The sequence below is a fragment of the Sebastes umbrosus genome, chromosome 20 (assembly GCF_015220745.1).
Source record: "Sebastes umbrosus isolate fSebUmb1 chromosome 20, fSebUmb1.pri, whole genome shotgun sequence".
Lineage (NCBI taxonomy): Eukaryota > Metazoa > Chordata > Actinopteri > Perciformes > Sebastidae > Sebastes > Sebastes umbrosus.
The window spans coordinates 14,710,363-14,730,999 of NC_051288.1; the positions used below are offsets into that span (position 1 = coordinate 14,710,363).

General features: G+C 38.5%; 2 protein-coding genes and 1 long non-coding RNA gene across 18 annotated transcripts in view; 2 read left to right on the forward strand and 1 right to left on the reverse strand.

Annotated features, from left to right (window-relative positions):
• Positions 1–2,742, forward strand: part of LOC119479369 (protocadherin-15-like) — a 331,261-nt gene extending 328,519 nt beyond the window's left edge. For 6 of the 8 annotated variants that reach the window (XM_037754884.1, XM_037754883.1, XM_037754888.1 and 3 more), the window contains one exon: positions 923–1,060. Coding sequence is in view for 2 of the 8 variants with exons in the window: in XM_037754889.1 (XP_037610817.1) it covers positions 923–1,702 (780 nt within the window). In the remaining 6 variants the exon portion in view is untranslated. Of the gene's footprint in view, positions 1–922 lie in introns of all 8 variants that reach the window. The other 2 variants (XM_037754889.1, XM_037754892.1) reach the window with 1 other exon arrangement.
• A 2,646-nt stretch (positions 2,743–5,388) lies between these two features.
• LOC119479092 lies at positions 5,389–18,266 on the forward strand. Of its 2 annotated transcripts, XR_005204606.1 has the most exons (7): positions 5,389–5,417; positions 5,626–5,946; positions 12,949–13,010; positions 16,164–16,287; positions 16,482–16,665; positions 16,789–16,928; positions 18,137–18,266. It is a non-coding gene; the product is annotated as an uncharacterized LOC119479092 (long non-coding RNA). The 2 variants fall into 2 exon arrangements; XR_005204605.1 differs by lacking the exon at positions 16,164–16,287.
• plce1 (phospholipase C, epsilon 1) overlaps positions 11,346–20,637 on the reverse strand; it is a 96,398-nt gene continuing 87,106 nt past the window's right edge. For 4 of the 8 annotated variants that reach the window (XM_037754320.1, XM_037754319.1, XM_037754318.1 and 1 more), the window contains 9 exons: positions 19,804–19,967; positions 18,205–18,466; positions 17,689–17,807; positions 16,777–16,905; positions 16,460–16,657; positions 15,850–16,026; positions 15,363–15,575; positions 14,212–14,323; positions 11,346–12,472 (listed from right to left, as the gene is read on the reverse strand). In XM_037754320.1, the coding sequence (XP_037610248.1) occupies positions 12,288–12,472; positions 14,212–14,323; positions 15,363–15,575; positions 15,850–16,026; positions 16,460–16,657; positions 16,777–16,905; positions 17,689–17,807; positions 18,205–18,466; positions 19,804–19,967 (1,559 nt within the window). In that variant the 3' untranslated portion in view covers positions 11,346–12,287. Of the gene's footprint in view, positions 12,473–14,114; positions 14,324–15,362; positions 15,576–15,849; positions 16,027–16,459; positions 16,658–16,776; positions 16,906–17,688; positions 17,808–18,204; positions 18,467–19,803; positions 19,968–20,637 lie in introns of all 8 variants that reach the window. The other 4 variants (XM_037754323.1, XM_037754322.1, XM_037754321.1 and 1 more) reach the window with 2 other exon arrangements.

The window sequence follows — 20,637 nt, forward strand, 5'->3', positions numbered from 1 at the left end:
TGTTACATAAATGAAAAAGATGGGGGCTTGAAAACAATTTTAATTACACTGAAAAAAAATTCTAGGAAGCTCAAAGATGCGTCACTTAGGAGAAGCTTTTAAAGAGGACCTATTATATTTATTTTCAGGTGCATACTTGTATTTCGGGTTTCTACTAGAACATGTTTAAATGCTTTAATGTTCAAAATATGCTTTATTTTTCTCATACCTGCTGTGCTGCAGCTCCTCTTTTCACCCACTGTCTGAAACACTCTGTTTGAGCTTTTGCCCCTTAAAAAAGCCCAGTCTGCTGTGATTGGTCAGCTGGCCCACTGTTGTGATTGGTCGACCGAACCAAACTCTTTAGACTCCGCTCCAGCTCTGCTCTAACTAATTTAGTTTGAGTGTGTGCCAAACTAGCCGTTAGGCAGGTATTATGCAAATGTGTTACTTGGTGACATCACCATGTTACGGAAGAAAAGGCGGGACTTCAATCAAGGCGTTTCAGGCAGTTCAGGAGCAGTGTTTCTGTGGGGGAGAGTAACTCCCTTTGGCGTGGATTTTGGGCTTTATAACTTTGCAGACCTTTTACATGCAAAAAAAATTATATGACACACTAAAGGAAAGGGAGCACAAAAGCATAATAGGCCTCTTTTGATTACATTTATTTCAGTGGAAAATGTGTGACAGGATAGAACAGTGATGTGGCTGTAATTGTTTTTTTGTCTTAGAACACAAGGTGAAAAAAGGTTTATAATATGTACAATATGATGAGACTGTGCCACAGCAACATTTTTGCCTGGTATCATCAGTGCACCTTGTGTTTCTCTGTGTGAACGGGGCTCAATAAGAATAGATAGTGAGTCTTTATTAAAGAGCACAAATTAATTCCCTCAGACTCAGTGGCAGAAGTTTAATGACATTATTTTTGTGTTTTTTCCAGCCCGGCAATAAAAAACGTCGGATCAAGTTGGTGTTGGACCGGGAATATGAGACCAGCTCCACTGGTGAGGACAGCATGCCGGAGACCCAACGCAGCCGCTTACCCACCACCCTCAACAGCCACGCTAACGTTAACGGCAGTATCTACGTGGCTCAGAATGGCTCCATCATCCGCACCCGACGTACAGTAAACGCCACAGGTCCCACACACACGCACACCACCACCACGAACAACAACCTCAAACTCACCTCACCCGTCTTCAGCTCCCGGCTGGCCAAGCACTTTAAAAAACTCGAAAAAATGGCTGCCACGCTGGAGGAAAGAGTACCCCTGAACAACCCCAGAACAGCAGCAGACGGCGGCGGGTGCCACACGCTGCGCACTTTCCAAAGTTCGGGAATAGCCGCCTCTGCGACGGCCACTTCCTCTTTCTCTAACACTGACAACAATAAAACGCTGAATATGTTTAACACTCTGCAATCCAGAGTTTCTTTGGGTTCGACCAGCACAAGCAACACGGCGCCTGACAGTTTGCCGTCTAAATCAAACCTGCTCAAAGCGGCTCAGGGCGGCGTGGAGCCGCCTCAGTGCACAGCGGAGAGAGACCAGTTGAAAGAAGGCGAGAGAGAGTCGAAGGTAGACGTCAGTAATGATGAAGACGACGACGGCCTCGTTATGGGGGAGCCGTTGGAGTGCCCGAGTGACAGAACGCAGTCGGATGAGGAGGAATTATGGATGGGCCCGTGGAACAGCCTTCACATACCCATGACTAAACTCTGATCGTGACTCCACTGTGCTCGCTCCTTATTGCCAAGATCATTACAGCATTCAGACATCATTTCTGTTCATTAGTTGTGGAACTAATGGGGATGCTCCAATCCAATTAAAAGACACCTAATTAACAGATTGGTGCTCAGCTAAAAGGTGAATCAGAATATTCTGGTGTTCAAACTGAATTTCAATAAGATGTAAGATTCCTCACATATCAGCTAAATAATGTAATTTATTTTTGTTTAAATTCAGAGACAGATGATAAAAATACATTAAAAAAACGACATGTAGCTGGGCATCTAATTGACTATTTGCCAGTTTACTCATTAAAGGTGGAGTCAGCAATTCTGGAGAAACATTGTTGATACTTGAACTCAACATCCAAACAAATACCCCCTCCTCGAGATTTACCATCGCTCTCGCTCCCACTGCCTTTCTCTTTATACATCAGACCGGCACATACGGGTACTGTGCACGAGCACAAAGCCCCTTGGCTGGAATTGGCAGGAATAGTCCGATCCACTGTGTTTGTTTGCTCATTTACAGAGCCAGGGCTGTGTATTAACAGCAGATCTTTTTTTCAGCACAGACAGAATGGACAGCTAGCGGACCATGAGGAGCTATTCACTGAATTTGACAAAAAAAAAGTGTATTGTAGAATCGCTGACTCCACCTTTAAAACGTCTGTTTCGTAACTGCTCAATATTGCAATCAGAGCATCCCTTAAGCCCGACTGATCTAAGAGCTGCAGCCCCTTTGGAAAAACTGGACCTAGAATGAGAGGACTTGTTATATTTCTACTTTGCTAAAAGATAATGAGGGAAAACTTGAGGAAAAAGTCTATGAACTTTTTATGGCCCTTTAAGCGACTGGTGTCTTTGTATGGAACCGCACTTGTTTCATTCAGTACTACGTCTACTGGTGCGACTTATCTTGAATTTGCCTGACACTTTGCATTGACACATGAAGTCTTGTATTGTTCAAACTTGCCTTTTTATCCTTGTCAAGTTGCTTGGCAAACTTTATCCAAATAAAAGACTATTTCATCCATTGAAACGTGGAGTTTTGGCTAACTGTGCTGTGTTGATGTCTCCTCTATCTGTAGAACAAACAAGACAGCAGAGAGGTCAGTGCTTTTCTGATTCAGATTTGCAGATTTCACTTTGTTCTTGGAAACGCTTCAGAGCTTCACTCTATTCTTTGAACTGTTTTTTAATGGGTTTTTCTAAAGCAATAGTTTTGACATTGTTGATATACGCTCTTTATGCTTTCTCGCTAAGAGTCAGGAGAAGATTGATGCTGCTATCAGACAGAGTCAGAGTGGTATCAATGTTCTCATCGAACTCTTGGTTTATTTGAAACTTGAAAAGTGTCACATTTAAAATTTGGAATATCCCAATCTTGAGGCTTTGAAACGCATTCTTATCCCAACTCGTCATATACTGACGCTTTGTCCAACCGCTTTTTTCAGTCACAGTAAACACATGCTTAACATGCCCTCGACGTCACTTTTTGGTCGCAGTAAAAATGTGCTTTATGTTGTGAAGTAAACAAAAACACGTGCTTAGTTTCAGGCAATAAAACCATTATAGTTAAGTTAGGATTAAAACTACTATGTTACTATGTACAACCACACTGCCAACGCACTTTCCCTGAGCGTTTAATCGTGACGCGGATGGGTTTACGGTGTAGTTAATGGAAAGCTCGGTACGTCTCAGACCGACGCCAAAGGGTGCCTTAAGCGTTGGTAACACACGAGAACGGGCTGGGATTTGTCAATCTAAAATGGTATTTTCAAATACATTTGGTTGAAAAGGTCGTGTCAATGCTGAGTGATGATTTCGATTTTAACTGATTGATATACAAGCCCATGTGCGCACATAATATTACATATTAAATGCACACATTAGTCACGAAAGAGAAATATATAAAATCTTTAACTTGATTACAGGCTGTGAGATTCTGAAGAGTTTACTGTATTTTAGTTCCCCTCATCCCACTGGATCAGAGCACATGGATCTTTCTCCTTCAGCAAAGATAAAGGTGGGAGAACTTTTTTAATTGTGAACCACATTACGGTGAATTATCTTATTTGAAGTCTGAAAGAAGCTGGACCATTAAGCTGCAGAATGACCAGGTTTTAAAACTCTCACGTTTAATTTGATGACTGCATAATTTTGCATTAAGGAACTCAACAGAGGGTGCCACACCAGTGGTGATATTTGAAACCGAGTGCTCCTTATTACCCGGAATTAGCGGACTGTGCCGGAGAGCAATATTTTAAACAGTTTCTGGAAGGAAGGGCACGCCTGAGCCGCTGCTATTGATTCAACTAAATGAGCTGATTATGTCAGTGATTCCTGACTGCACTGTGCTTTATTGGAGGAGAAGGCAGAATGAACTTGGCTCATTAATCTGTGACACAGGAGCAAAAGATTTGATTAGTGGCTGAAATTATGTTGAAAGGGGCAATTCGCCCAAAAAGCAAAGCTGATTTACTATCTGTACTTCATCCTAAATGTTTTGTGTGAGTTAATTGGATATGAAGTTTGCTGCCGGGCTGCATTTAGAACAAATGTACAGAAGCAGTTACACACAAAGTTTCCTTACTTCTTTTTTTTTTAGCAGTGCCATTCATGCACCACATAAAGAAAATGAGAAGCTTTTTAGTGGTAGAATGTAATTAAGTACATTTACACAAGTACTGTACTTAAATCACTTACTTTGGCATCATTGGGAAAAAAATCCATAATAACCTTTCAGCATATTGTAATTAAAGTGTTCTGAGAGAACCTCCTCATGGCTCTGTTTTTCAGGCTTTAGAAAAATCTAGCCCGTGATGGGAGACTTTGACCAATCACAGGTAATTTCAGAGAGATTCAACAGAGGCAGCTGTCAATCACTCGCGAAATCCAATCAAGCGGTCAAACTACGCAGCGCTAATCAAATATGAATCAATAATCTGTTACTCTAATGCCTATTTCTCTCCTCAAATGTTTTCAGAAACATCTTGTAGTGTACTGTTTAGCTGTAAATTAAGAAAGTTTGTGACCTGGCAGCTATGTTGAGATCAAGTTGAGGAAACACCAAGCACCGCCCACAAGTTGGAGCACAGCCAATAGGAACGCTCTCTCTCTGAAATGACCTGTTATTGGCCTGAAAGCCTGAAAACAGGGGCATGAAGAGGTGCAGAAGTATCTATCAGGACACTTGAATTACAATATGCTGAAAAGTTATTATGGAATTTTTTGCCCAATAATGATACCAAAAACATTTTGCCTACTAAAGCTTTAAAGAATGTTTTTAGATATATTTTTTGTTATATTTTCTGAAATTTTCATTTCATCTCGACAGCAATCAAAAAAATCAAATGCTCTGATAAAAAAAGGGGAAAAAGATCTCACCTGTGGTGACGTCACACGGCCTGTCTGTCTCTCTACCTGCCTGTAGGGAGTGGCTTTGGAGGGAGGCCTGAAGTTGATGGAAACTTTGCGACCTTCTCTCTAGATTTACGGACTGTTGGAGCTATAGTGCTGCTAGCTACTTTCATTGGAAAACAGTTGGCAACACTGGACTGGGTTATTTACTGGTTTGTCTACTCAAGCTTTATGTAGCTTACTAGTACCACACTGTGAAAAACTCTGCATTCAAAAGCATAAGTAAAAGTAGGCCTTTTACTTAAAGTGTCAAAAGTAAGTACTCATTTTGCAGAAGAATGCTTCCTGTCAGTGTTTTACTATTATATATGATGTTTTTGGATTAATATTACTGCTGCATGTATGTGTATGTTCCCTAACCCCTGCTGTTTACATGAATGAGGTCCTTTATCGTATCACAGACCATGTTTGTCAGAGAAATGTTAAGCAGTTTTCCAACAGCAACAAGATGTGCACCGTGTTTCATGATGCTTATACTGCTGTTTCTCACTGCAGTGTTGCTGCCTGCTCGCGCGTGTCTGTCTGGCCCGTGGAGGCTAATCAGTGCGGATGGAAATCAGCTGGAGCACTGTGCTTCTCCTTGGGGCTACACTGGGCTCTGGGAAAGTTGACGCTCTTACAGTGAAATTTCCATCACCATTTTGCAATATATTCCCCATTTTTGGAGGATAACACGTTTCCTATTCATGTTGCCCCTGCTCTCAGGAGATGTGAAGCTAAATCCTGGACCAGAAGCTCCTGGATATACCGCAGAACTTCGGTGCTACTTTGTGGTCGAGTGTGTCCCCTGGGACTCCTTCTTCGGTGCTGTTGGTGGTGAGTGAGCATGATTTTTTTTTTATTTGTAAACAGCGGGTGTGATATCTTTGTAACTTTTCACTGTCTCTCTATAGTGCGATGAAGTTATTGAATATCCTTAGAATATATCGGGATAAAATGATCCAACAAATGTAATTTAACATGGTAGGTGTTTAAAGGGCTCCTTCTGCAGATGACACACAAAAGTCTTGAAAAGAGTGCAATCTCAACCAAAAAGTAATTCTAATGGGTGATTTTAATGTGAACTGGGAGGATAAATCTAAGAGAAAAAAAAAAATATTAATAATAATAATCATTCAAAACGCTCCAGTACACAAATTGATCTGATGACTAACAAACCATAAAAAAATAATCACTGGCTTAAGGGATCATAACCTAACCCTATTTGCGAGAAAACTGTCAAAAATAGATTTAAAGGAACACTGCTACCAAGACAAAGTCATAGTATAGTATGTCGAAAAATGTCATAGTATAGTATGTCGAAAAATGTCATAGTATAGTATGTCGAAAAATGTCATGAAAAAAAGTCATAGTATAGCATGTCGAAAATATCATTAAAAAATGTCAAAGTATAGTATGTCGATAAATTTCATGAAAAAACTCTTAGCATAGGATGTCGATAAAAATGTCATGAAAAAAAGTCATAGTATAGCATGTCGTAAAATGTCATTAAAAAATGTCATAGTATAGCATGTCGTAAAATGTCATGAAAAAAAGTCATAGTATAGCATGTCGTAAAATGTCATTAAAAAATGTCATAGTATAGTATGTCGTAAAATTTCCTGAAAAAAAGGCCTGGTAAAGTAGGTTAAAAAATTTCATTAAAAAAAAAAATCTTGGTATAGCATGTCAAAACATTTTATGAAAAAAAGTCATAGCATAGTATGTTGAAAAATCGAAAATTCATAGTATGTCGAAAAATAACAAAAGTCACAATATAATATGTCGACCATATAAAAGTCATAGTATAGTATGTCGAAAAAATAATAGTATAGTATTTCGATAAAAAGTCATGGTTTAGTATGTTGAAAAAAAGAAATTGATACAGTATGTCAAAAGTCATAGTATATCGAAAAATTAAAAAATTCATAGTATACTATGTCAAAATGTGAACTGGGAGGATAAATCTAAGAGAAAAAAAAAAATATTAATAATAATAATCATTCAAAACGCTCCAGTACACAAATTGATCTGATGACTAACAAACCATAAAAAAATAATCACTGGCTTAAGGGATCATAACCTAACCCTATTTGCGAGAAAACTGTCAAAAATAGATTTAAAGGAACACTGCTACCAAGACAAAGTCATAGTATAGTATGTCGAAAAATGTCATAGTATAGTATGTCGTAAAATTTCATGAAAAAAAAGGCTTGGTAAAGTATGTTGAAAAATGTCATGAAAAAAACAAAATCTTGGTATAGCATGTAGAAAAATGTCATGAAAAAAAGTCATAGTATAGCATGTCGAAAATATCATTAAAAAATGTCATGAAAAAAAGTCTTTAGTATAGTATGTCGATAAATTTCATGAAAAAACTCTTAGCATAGGATGTTGATAAAAATGTCATGAAAAAAAGTCATTAGTATAGCATGTCGTAAAATTTCATGAAAAAAAGTCATAGTATAGCATGTCGTAAAATTTCATGAAAAAAAGGCCTGGTAAAGTAGGTTGAAAAATTTCATTAAAAAAAAATCTTGGTATAGCATGTCAAAACATTTTATGAAAAAAAGTCATAGCATAGTATGTCGAAAAATCGAAAATTCATAGTATGTCGAAAAATAACAAAAGTCACAATATAATATGTCGACCATATAAAAGTCATAGTATAGTATGTCGAAAAAATAATAGTATAGTATTTCGATAAAAAGTCATGGTTTAGTATGTTGAAAAAAAGAAATTGATACAGTATGTCAAAAGTCATAGTATATCGAAAAATTAAAAAATTCATAGTATACTATGTCAAAATTAGTAATAAAAATTATAACTTTGTATTGTTAGCTGTGTACAAGAATCTGGCGATGATACTTATCATGGTACAGGGGCTACGATTCAATATATTGCGATTTTTTTTTTTTTTTTCTCCATCTAATTTTAGGAAAATTGTCATAGTATAAAGAACAGACCACCATATGCATAAAATCTCAGTAAAGAATGAACAGTTGGATCTGTATTTGTATTTATTACAGTCCCTGTAAAATCATAGCGCTACTTTGAGAGGGTGCATCTCTTTGCAAATGAAACAAAATATTGACGGGGTTAATCTTTGCATGTAAACTATTAATTAAAATCAATACAGTATCACAAAACACAACATCGCAATATTTGATTTTTTCTATATTTTCTTACACACTAATAAAAAGTCATAGGATAGTTGTCGAAAGAAGTCATAAAACGTCATAGCGTAGTTGTCGGAAAAAAATCATAAAAAAGACTATTGTATGCCGAAAAAATTGATAAAAAGTCATATTAGTCATATAGTAGGTCTAAAAAGTCATTACCATTAAAAAGTGATTATTATTATAAACAATTATAGGAAACATAAAATTTTCATTAACGTTAAGTAGTCTATAATCTGTAAAGAAGTTTCTTAGAAGTGCTTATAAATGTCTTACAGTATAATCTAACAATAAATATATTTATGATACTGAAATTCACACTAATATAGTTTTAATAACACATAATAATGTTAACAAGCATCTATTAAGGACCTCAATATAAAGCATTACTGGAGCCAATACACACGAGTTGATCTCAGACAAACACACGCTTTATGCAATATTAAGTTTTTTTTATATTTATTGTGATCCTGGTATATTACAAATCCACCAATTCTCATCTATTTAAAAATTCAAGTAAATAGACAAATGTTCACTTGACAGCCACATCATAACATGGATAGTGGATGTTAAAGGGTATACTGCACATCTTATGGAAGCAACAGAGTGCTAAAGATGAAACAGCCCACAGTCAGCAAACACATATGTCATATTCAGCGGATATAACGAATACAGCAAAGTCTTAAAAAAAAAAAAAAAAAAAATTGGACAAAGTTTCAATCTGTCAGCTTTTGTCCATATTTCTAAAAACTCATAAAATAAAAAGGCATTAAAAGACGCTGCTTGGTACTGCAGAATAACATGCCAGACATACAGTATGAATACTATACTGAATATTTTACACATAAAGTAAAATATGTCTCTAAATAAGTTTGAGTAAAGTTAGGGCACTGGAGAGTTTATCCTCTCACATATTGAAATAAATAAAAGAAAACACATAAAACTACTTACAGGAAACTATACAGAAAACAGATAATTGCCAACCAGGGCTTCACATTGAAATAAATAACATCCAAACACACATTTGTCTCAGGTTCAACACGTTAAGAAATGTTACATTCAGAAATGAGGTCTACAGGTTAGAAAGAAGGAAAACAAGGAACACAGCTCTGCCTAACTGATTATCGATTTACAATTTAACAGAAAATGTCCCTTTCTGTTTAAAGTCAGTGTGGATTTCACGTAGTTCTATCAGCTGATATCACTTGGTAGTTGTAAGTAATCACCAGTTTTTAGAGTTGTGGTTTCTTGGATCACAATCTAGTCTATCTTAATTACAATTAACCTTGTGGATACCGACAAAAGATAAACTTTGTGTCAATGGGAAATTTAAACAAGGCAATGTCAGGAGTTAAAAATAAGCTAAAATCCAGGAGTAAAACAAAAACCTAAAGGGTAGAAGTGACAGAACTTCACTATTGCACTAAAATTCAAACATCATTACTTGGCACTGAGCAAAGTTTTACTTAAAGACAAATGAAAGTAAAAGGACACGCAAACCATTTTTGTGGCCTATAAAATAAACGGCAAACTTTAAAAAATAACATTATACTTGGTGTCTATATTTGCACGTTAAGAAGAAGTGTTCACCATTTGCAGGTTTTAGAAAGCTTCTCTCAAAGTCTTGTGGTGGAATGTGGGTTAACAATGGGCAAATTTACTTCATGATTAACCTCAAATTGTTTTTAGTTTAACAACTCACAAAACGGATTTTCTTTAGATTTAATATAGAAAAGTTGTCATTTTGTCTCTATAATGTTAGGTAAGGTCTTTTCTTATCTTGACTTCACCATTAATGACTAGAGGGTAGTCATTGGTATAGTACCAAATAAAAAAAAACGTATCTTCTAAAGAGGAAAAATAATCTAAACATTATCACAATTTAAAAGAAACAAACAAAATATGGACAGGTTACACATCAAAACAGAAAAAAGGGGAAAAGTGGCCCCAAATCAATCAAGTTTAAGTAAATTCTGAAAGGAAATTGAAATGAGCACTAAGCAGAAATAAAGAAAAGCCTACAATCATTATTGACAATAATACTAGTCATCTATAAAGATACTGCTTTACAAAAAAAGACTGTAAATCTAAACCAATAAACTTAAGTGAAATGCAATTCATTCTGTTGTAAGAATATTTTTTTGTTTGGGCTCAGACTACATGCTCATTTAAGTTTGACAAAGTTATAAAAACAAACATTTATCTTGTGCTTATCTCCTAACTGAATTCGCATCAGGGCCGATATTAAACGTAATAAATATGATAATCATAATAAAAACCTTTTTTTTTCCGACCATTTCATCTCATAACAATCAAGTCTGTCATTTATCAGACAGTAACAGAAAAACACTGAAGATGACAGCAAAAGAAAAAACAAAATGTGCAAAACGCTGTTTGAAGAAGACTATGGCTTCTCCAAAGGATCTTAGTGCTAAAATCATCATTGTTCCATTCAAATAAAGGAGGAAAGGAGGAAATATTCTAAGTTTTAATTATTTTTTCATGACGCCCTTCATCACATTGAGGTCAAAGTCTTTACTTTTCTCAATTAAGCCAAAATAGCGTGTTATCACTATTAGCATTAGGACTGGGTATTATCACTACTACTAAAACTGTCGAGAAACTAACTTTAATTACTCATTTTATCAGATAATTGTGGATTCAAATCACAATTTTATTTTGTTGAAGGTCTTGTACTGCCACTGGTGTTAGATGATTTAGATGTTTAAATTTCTCAAGGTAAGCTATTGAAAACGTTTGGTAACATTTCAAACCCTGCCCCAAGTAAGATTCCTCAATAAATATTTTTTTTTAAAAATGTATTAATTTTTTTGCAGGTTAAGATGCCTGTTGATAATATATCAACATAATTATTAGTGGACAATGATGACAGAACTAAAATACTTTGTGAAACCAGCCACAGATCGTCCTCAGAGATACAGCTACAAATTACCAAAAGTTAAATGCAGTGTTACATCTTAAGGTAACATAGAAGGGCAACTTTATCAACACAGCGATGAGAAGTTGTTTCACATTTGCCCCTGCACAAGTTAATATTGGACAGCTATCGTCACCTTTAGGACAGCGACAACACTGTCCAAGAAATTGCCAGAATATCTGAATATCTGTCTCACGTTTTGTTGCCTCGTCCTATGAACGATGCCCAAAATGTGCCCTTACAGTACTGTGAAACTTGGAACAGTAAGAAAAGAACTAAACAAGCCTGCTTGTCAGCCTCCTTCACAATGCCCTCAGAAAAACAAGAGCCCATACCTGAGAAAGAGAAGAATACTGTTTCACCTCATCAGGCCTCGGACTCTCCTACATCTCTCCTTCCATTTTTACAAGCTGATCTCCCTCCGTCTGCTCTGTGCGATACCAGAAAGGTGGAAATAGTTTATAAACTTACTTAAAATCAAATACATGATAAGAGTCATCCAATAGCGAACTGTAGCATGTGCTAGGACACTTAATTAACTCTTAGAAGAATTGTGGTTCACTAAACTCAATAAAGTTTTGCAGCCCTCCTTCTTATCTTCTGGTGTAATTTTGGGAGATAAAAAGTGCCACCAATACCTCTTCATCCTTTGAATGTGACTCAGGGAAGTACACCTTTTTATCACATACCCGATGACATCAATAAGCTGCCTCTGGTACTCCAGACTCTCTCTGGAGCCACCCTACAACCAATAAACCAAGAAGAGCCAGAAGTACCTGCCCCAACATCACTGGTCTAAAGTGACACTGGACGGGACTTCTGACTGGGTGAAACTCCTGTCAATCGTCCGACCAAGCAAAGGGGCTGAACATCTGTCATCTAACCCGCTAACGGGGCTTGAATCCTGTCCTCCATTCGCTCAACTAACACGAGGCCGGATCAGACCCCTTCAGGACGTAGAGAGGAGCACATCGGACCCTCGCTGAAACACCTCGCCTTCTTCTGGAAAGGAGAATCCTCCAAGTTTAGAAGTAGTCAACCCAAGACTCTCTCTCCAGACTTCATTTGAGGATCTTCCAGTTCCTGAGGAGGTGAAGCTTCCAGGCTGGGGGGGTCAGAGAGGAGGTGGGCAGAAGGACAGGCTGGAGTTCCCCTCTGAAGGAGGAGGAGGCCTGTAGGAACCTCCCTGCCCCCACCCTGCCCTCTGCCACCCACGCCTTCAGGCCTGCAGCTGCAGACAGATACCCTGCAGAGGATCACAGATGATGGCTTTAAAGACACACTGCGGCACTAAAGTAACATCACAACCATAATGAATTGCTGCCACACTGCAAAGTGAGACCATCTGATAAATTCAACGGATGAAATGTTGCTGGAAATTAAGTGCGACGTGGACATAATAATGTTAACAATTCATGATAACAGACTCGGAAGTACATCGCAAACATTGCTACAAACACAAGTCATACTGGATTGCACGCTAATAAGGAGTATTTGTTAGCTCCCTACACACACACCTCTGCCTGTACTTTCTCTTTTCGTCTTTTTTTTCTGTGTTCGGGGGTCTGCAAAAACCGCAACCACTTTCCCGCAGGGTTGTGGGTGGTTAATTTGTGTTTTAGAACGTAACCGCCGTGAAACAATCAGAAAATAATGTTTTATTTCTCTGATTTGCTGCTTTGTTCCCACTAACGATGCTCCCTCTCTTCATTCACTCTATAGCTCGCTCCACCATCGCCGCTGTCCGTTTCTCCAAGCTGGGGGCGTGCCGACCGTCATCTACTGTAAGTAATACACCTGGTATGGATAAGGACCTCATACAACCCCACTTCAAAACACCCGAACTATCTCTTTAAATAATTCTGCACCAGATTCATCTACTTTCTCACAGATGATTTTTGCTCTTTTAGATCTTGATTTTGAGAAAAAAGTTTTTTATATTACCAGAATAAACTTGTATTATTTCTAAAATAAGGGTTAAAGCTGTTAATATTTTGTTACTGTAAAGCCTATTTCTCTCATAAAATGTTTTCAGAAACTATTTAACTGTAAAATGACAACGTTTTTGACCTGGCAGCCATGTTGAGATCAGTTGAGGAAATACCAGGCACCGCCCACCAGCCTGAGTACACTTTCTCATTTTACAGCTAAACAGTACACTACGAGATGTTTCTGAAAACATTTGAGGTGAGAAATAGGCATTACAGTAACAGAATATTGATTCATACTTAATCAGCGTTGCCTAGTTTGATCAGAGTTTGAGTGATTGACAGTTGCCTGTTGAATGAACAGCCAATAGGAATGCTCTCTCTCTGAAATGACCTGTGATTGGCCAAAGTCTCCCGTCACGGGCTTTTTTGAAACCTGAAAACAGAGCCATGAGGAGGTGCAGAAGTCTAGTTATCTCTCAGAACACTTGAATTACAATATGCTGAAAGGTTATTATGAACTTTTTTGCCCACTGATGCCAAAAACATTCTGCCTACTGCAGGTTTAAATAAGCGTTTTCAGTTAAGTTTATAAGGATCAGAAGATACCTAAATACCATATGTTACATTACATGAACCTAACAGACACCGAAATGGAAAAAAAAAAAACTTTGACCATTTTTTTTTCTAGTTGTGAGAAGAAAAGTGAGCGTTTCATGCATTACCAACACTTCAATAAAATCCCATCCCAATTCTACTCTAGTTTTCCACATTGTACTTACATCTCAAACATGTCCCAATCCAAATCAGTTCTATAGCCTGATAGCCCAATTTGTATTGAGAAATGCAACACACAATGTACTTTAAATGTATGTATTTTAAATTGTATTAATTAATTAATGTTAAACAAACACAGTGGCACCTGGTGTGATGTTAGGTGTTAGAGACAACATACGGTACCTCTGTTGCCTTTCCATGCACAAACAGCAGGCAGAGTGTGAGCCTCACTCCTGGAGCTCTGTCAGAGCCACACAGCATGCAGCTCTATCATCCTTACTCTGGGCGGGACCGTCCACTCCGCCGCCAGTCGTCATGCTGCGGCTGCGACTGGTCAGCTTCTTGAGCTCGCTGGCAAAGGAAATTACTTTCTTTTTGTCTTCCCGCCCCACCTGGAAGCAGAAATAGATTGGCGTTACTGAAGTACGGAAAAACCATACAGAAATGTGCATTTAGTTTTTCTTCTAGCATAGATTTAATACTTTTGTCATCCTTTGTGCACTCCCTTGCTTCCTTTGTTGATGTATTTTGTCTTAAAGTGGCAGTAGGCAGAATGTTTTTGGCATCATTGGGCAAAAATTCCATAATAACCTTTCAGCATATTGTAATTCAAGTGCCTTGAGAGATAACTAGACTTCTGCACCTCCTCATGGCTCTGTTTTCAGGCTTTAATAAAACCCTGTGATGGGAGACTCTGGCCAATCATAGGTAATTTCAGAGAGAGCGTTCCTATTTGCTGTTCATTCAGCGGAAGCAGCTGTCAATCACTCGCAAACTCCGATCAAACGGTCAAACTAGGCAGCGCTGATAAAATATGAATTAATATTCTGTTACTGTAATGTCTATTTCTCTCCTCAAATGTTTTCAGAAACATCTTGAAGTGTGCTCTGGCTGGTGGGCGGTGCTTGGTACCGGGTCACAAACATTCTCATTTTATAGCTAAACAGGCCTGTGAACTCTTGCAGATGCTATTAGGAGCACATGATTTTTTTCATTCACTTTTTTTTTTTAAATCATATTTGCTCCATTTCTACCCACTGCAGCTTTAATTATTTAAAAAGAAAGAAACTAAACGCTAAACTTAAAAGATCGTTTCACCTTTATTCAATGAGGCAGCTCATTTAAACATTCTTACTAACAAACATGTCAGCATAAAATACCTCTAACGTAAATTAAAATAAATACTAACATACAACATATATAAATATTAGAATAAGATAGACAGATAAAACATAACACTGAACAGTAAATCACAAAAACAGTTACAAACAAGGGAAGCAGCATCTGGTTAAAAGCACATACTATACAGGTGTTAAAATACAAAGGCGAAACATGCTCAAAGGAGTGATGTAATGCATGTAAATATAAAATAAAAACATAGGAAATAAAAAGTCTCTAGCATTGGAAATTGGTCACCATGTTTGAAGCTACCTGCTCTTTGAGTTTAAGTATGAACTTTCCCGCTCCCCGCCAGCGGCTCTGAGCTTGGTAGACACACTCGTGATCCAGCAAAACCCGCTGTAGGGGTTTGGCAGCAGAGGACTTCTTAGAGCCGGCGTCCCTGGTCACTTCCTCCATCAGGACGTAGTCACATGGATTGGGATTACATAGGATACTGTAGGAATACTTCGCCTTTGACAAAGTCTGGGACAGACAGACAGAAAGTGTATGAGAAACAAATTAAGCCACTTTGAGGTCAGCCCTGTCTTATAAAAATGTTGTTTCCATACAACTAAACTGCATTCTCAATTTACAACAATAACCATGTGTTTAAAACTGCGACAGTAATCCAGGAGAACGTACGTGTCCCTCTAAACATAATTGAGAATGCAGTTTAGTTGTATGGGAACATCATTTTGTAGGCGACAGGGTTGTTAAGGTTGGTATACATGTCTTGCAAACTTTCAAACCTCCTCACCTGCTGTATGATGTCCTGAGCAGTGCTGTAGCGCGGGGCCTTAATCACAGTGTGAGGCTGCTCTGGTGAAACTTCATGGACCTGGACGAAGAACATATCGTCCTCTGTTCCTCCTTCTCTACCTCCCAAAGCCACCTCCTCCTCTCCCTCCAGCACTGAGTTCTTCTCATTTAAGTTCTGAAAAAATCAAACACACAGTAAAAGTGAAAATGTGGCAGAATCAAAGATTTCAACCAGCACCAGAGTCTGATGCAAGAAAATGTTTAAACTAAATTTAACTACTTTTAATTAAGCTACTGTCCCTCCTACAGCAGAGTGCATTTGTGTACTTATATGAGACGACCACAAGAGGGAGCCAGAGTCTACATGATGGGTCACACAGATAAGTGCTTTTTGTGGTACTTTGATGAAAAATGTAACGAGTCATAGGGTAAACAGGTAATATTACCATAAACACATTGAGATTAAAGTGCTTTAAATCATTCAACAGATAAATTGAAACATTAAACTCAGTTAATACCAATAAACCCAAATAATCCCTCTTTTTTTTACTGATAATATCCACTCAGAGACAAGCTTTAGAAACATTTAAACTGATCTCAGTGTGTACCTCTTCTCTCGTCTTGAGGCAGATCCTGCCCACGTATCCCTCCTCAGCGTTCCAGCTGGAGACCAGTCTGACCACCTCCTCCTCGGGCGCTAGAGAACGATGCTGAGCACAGCGCTTCACCTCGCTGCGCTCCTTCAACAGAGGAACCTTCTCCTCGCACAGGAAGTACTCTGACGGGTTTCCTGCAGATGCTACAACCTGTGCAGGTAGGTATGACACAATATGACAAATTAAAAAATCTCCCAAGAGTCTGGGGACTGTCCTCTGCTCAGGCTGCAATCACAATATCCATGAATCTTAATTGCTAAAGTACTAACCGTATCCAGCAGCTGTTTGGCGGTCGTCTGTTCTGTAACACAGAACACAGTGAAGAGCTCAGGACCAGGAGCTCCGTACACCGTCACCCTGTGCTGCTGCGACGCACGTTTCTCCTCTGAACTGAACAGCTGTGTGGGGAGCAGGAGGAGAGGTATTATGAAACATATGTCTTCAAAGCTGCAGTCGATAACTTTGACCAAATGTGATAAAAAGTTAATTTTATAAAACTGTTACTATTTCCTGACAGTAGTGCATGAGACGGATTATGTGAAAAAAAATCATGTTTCTCTGTCCTACTAGTGCTCCTTTCACAGCGCCAAAGGAAAACAACCAATCAGAGTCGAGGAGTCTCTAACGCAGCAGCCAATCACTGGTCGCAAAGCTCATGAACTCCAGTCAAACTAGGCAGCGCTGATCAAATATGAGTAAAGATTCTGTCACTGTAATGCCTATTGCTCTCAAATGTTTTCAGAAACATTTTAGTGTACTATTTCCCTGCAAACTGAGAAATTCAAATCATTTTACAGCTTAACAGTACACTAAAATATGTTTCTGAAAACATTTGAGGTGAGAAATAGGCATTACAGCAACAGAATCTTTACTCATATTTGATCAGCGCTGCCTAGTTTGACAGTTTGATTGAGTTCGCCAATTTTGTAAGCAGTGATTGACAGCTGAGTTACAGACTCCTCGGCTGATTGGCTGTTTTCCTTTGCCGCTATGATATCATTATGAGCACAAGATTTTTTCACAGATTCTGTCTCATGCACTATTGGCAGGATAATAAAAATATCATTATATCATATTTACTAAAGGTTACAGACTACAGCTTCAAAGCACAGTGGAGAAACAGTATTGAATGTAACCCCAACCCCTGCAATCTCAGAACTTGAAGAGCTGATAAATCTTACCAGTGATGAGGGAGTAGCGCCCCCTGTGGGACCTTCCTCTATTCTGCGGCTGTAGATAAACAAGCTTGACACTTCGAGAGGTTCATTGTGTTGTGTCCTCAACTGGACATGTCTGTAACCTGAAACACACAACAAGAATATATATTTTGTCTTCACTGAAAAAGATAATACTGAATGGTCCGATAAAAGTACTCAGGAAATAACCTTCAGGTTATAACGCAGGCCTCAGTTATGTTCAATTTCTATTATCTATGAAAGCCTTATATGAATGATCTATAATAGAGATAGTTAGATAGAACATATATAGACATTTTCTGATGTTTTTCTGAATTGAATGAGACTGAGGACGTGCCGACCGTCATCTACTGTAGATAATACACAGACTATGGATAAGTACTTCATACAACCCCACTTCAAAACATCCAAACTATCCCTTTAATATTTACAGGTGCTCTTGCAGACGGCTTGGATCCATCCTTTCTCACAGTTACATCAGTTGTTGTCTGAGACTCCTACCTGGCTTGAGGGCCTTCAGAGGCAGAGTCCTCTGAGCGGTAGTCTGGGAACTGTTGTTCTCCACCACGGCGAAGCGCAGGAAGCACATGTCTTCAAAGTGCACGCTGAACTGGAAGTGCTCGCTCCACATGGGGTTGAGGGTGTTGCGGTGGATGGGTTTGGTGCGGAAGTGGCAGCTGTCGATGTGCATGCCCAGAACGTCCACCTCGATGCAGGGGCTGCCGGCGCTGTTACCGGGACAGATGTTCTGACCGGAGACGATCTGAGAGGAGACAGAAGAGGTGTGATGAGTAACTATAGACACCATTAAGTTAAGATTCTTTTTACACTTTGCACTGTCATTGTATCAAACCTATTTCCAGTTCTTTTGATGAAAACCAAAGCAGGCCGGAGAAGCCAAACAACACTCAGTGAAGTCACTCTGACCTGCCAACTAAGACTCTATTTCACCTCAAGTCTCTCTCGCCGTCTCACACACACAAGTTTTATGAGTGTGAGATCATCCCTGTTGTTTATACTGCTGGTTGTTCATGATGCCTCTGAGAGTATGAGAGCAGATACTCTGAACCTCACAGATGATCATGAATGTCAGTGGATAAACTGTTCAATTAGAGGCAGTACCATTATCAACATGATTTTGTTGTCGTCCTTCCAAACATTAACTCAAGCTGTTACTGACTGACTTCATGTCAACAAATTGCACACCGTTAATTATACCGTTCACTTTTATGCCAACGATAATGTCATGAAATGAAATAAACTTTCAAGTATTTCTTCCCAGTTTCACTTCTATGTCTGCTTCTGAGACTAACTTCTTGTCTTTTCAGTGCAAAAAAAATCTACATGTAGATAAATACAGAACTTTGAAACCAGATTTTTGTGCGATAACGTACATTTCCACAAACAATGTGCAGTGAGTGACACAATGCGACGAAAAGCACGGACCGAACAATGAATACAGTCAGTGGAGACGGAGAGGGGGATTTTCAGACACAGTGTGTGGACATATTGCTATGCAGAGCTTTTATGAGGTCCTGTTCTTATTCACTGTTATATGGAATTAACTGGGTGGCCTTCATGACTGTCAAATAATGAAAGCACATACACATCACTTCACATAAAGCTGTCCAAACACACCTTAATGGACCTAATATGAGTACTTAGGAGTGTTTGTTTGAGTGTCCTGTTCTAATATCAGTGCAGGCATTGCAGGTATGCCAATGAAGGATAGAAAACAGGCCGAAAAAAGAAACTGCATGTCAGGGTCCAAATTAATATCAAATATTTGGGACACTTTAAAAAAAAAGGCATTGAAATTTTTTCATAAATGAGAAAATATGTATTATAAGGGCAGCAAGAGGTATTTGCAAGTGAAACACTTTGCAAACATAAAAAGCTATGTTTAAAAAAATGCTTCAAAAATTAATATGCAGCACTTCTGAAATCGAAACTGACGCTATAAAACAGTTAAGTAGGAACGTATACGAGTAGGCAGGAAGCTGAAGGAGTGAGGATGAAAGTGCAGAGCACAAACTATCAAAGATAAAGTAGTCTTCCTGATTGATCTTCCATTGTGCTCTATATATCATCTCAGCTCACCGTGAGGGAATAGACTCCGGGGCTCATTTTCTCCACATCCCTCTCCATCGGACAGAACTGCTGATAGAGCGGACAGCTACGGTCCCACAGCACCGCCGGCTTCAGGACGTAGCCACAGCCGCCGTTGGCCTCAAACAGAGCTGTGTTCAACTGCATGGGCAAGTCTGAGGAAGGAAAGAAAGATATTATTCATAGGCTATAATCCAAAAATCTCAACTCCACCTTGAGGGAATTAGCAAAAGAGATATTAAAGACAAAGATTATCCGGTTTGGGTATTGTTGTAACTGCAGCAATTTCACTCTGAAAGAGTTTCCTATAAACAAAACGTGTATGTCCGAGTGCATGCAAGTGTCTTCTTACACACAACCGGGTGATCATGTTTCCCCTCATTTGGAATCAAAGTTTACAAACTTTGATTCCAAATGAGGGGAAACATGATTTGAGAAACAGAGATAGAGAAAAACATGACGGGAGGAGTGAGACGAAAAGGAAGGGAGTGAGACAAGGATCAAAAGAGGACAAGATAGAGGAGGATGAGAGATTTTTTTTAATGTAATATGCCTTTTAGAGGAAAATAACTTCATCTGTCAGAGTTCAGACAGCGAACACAGACTGCAGACAACTTCTGGAAATGGAGAGGAAGAGACAAATAAACACGCAGAAAAATAAATGAAGACAGAGTAAGATAGAATGAAAGGAAAAGGAATAAGAGAATGACAGGCAGGAAGAAGATATAGAGAGGAAAAGAAAAGGAGAGAAAAATGAGCGGTGGAACACTTTGGTATCAACAATCCCTTAAAAGAGCATGATAAGAGATAATTTTATCCGTTGCT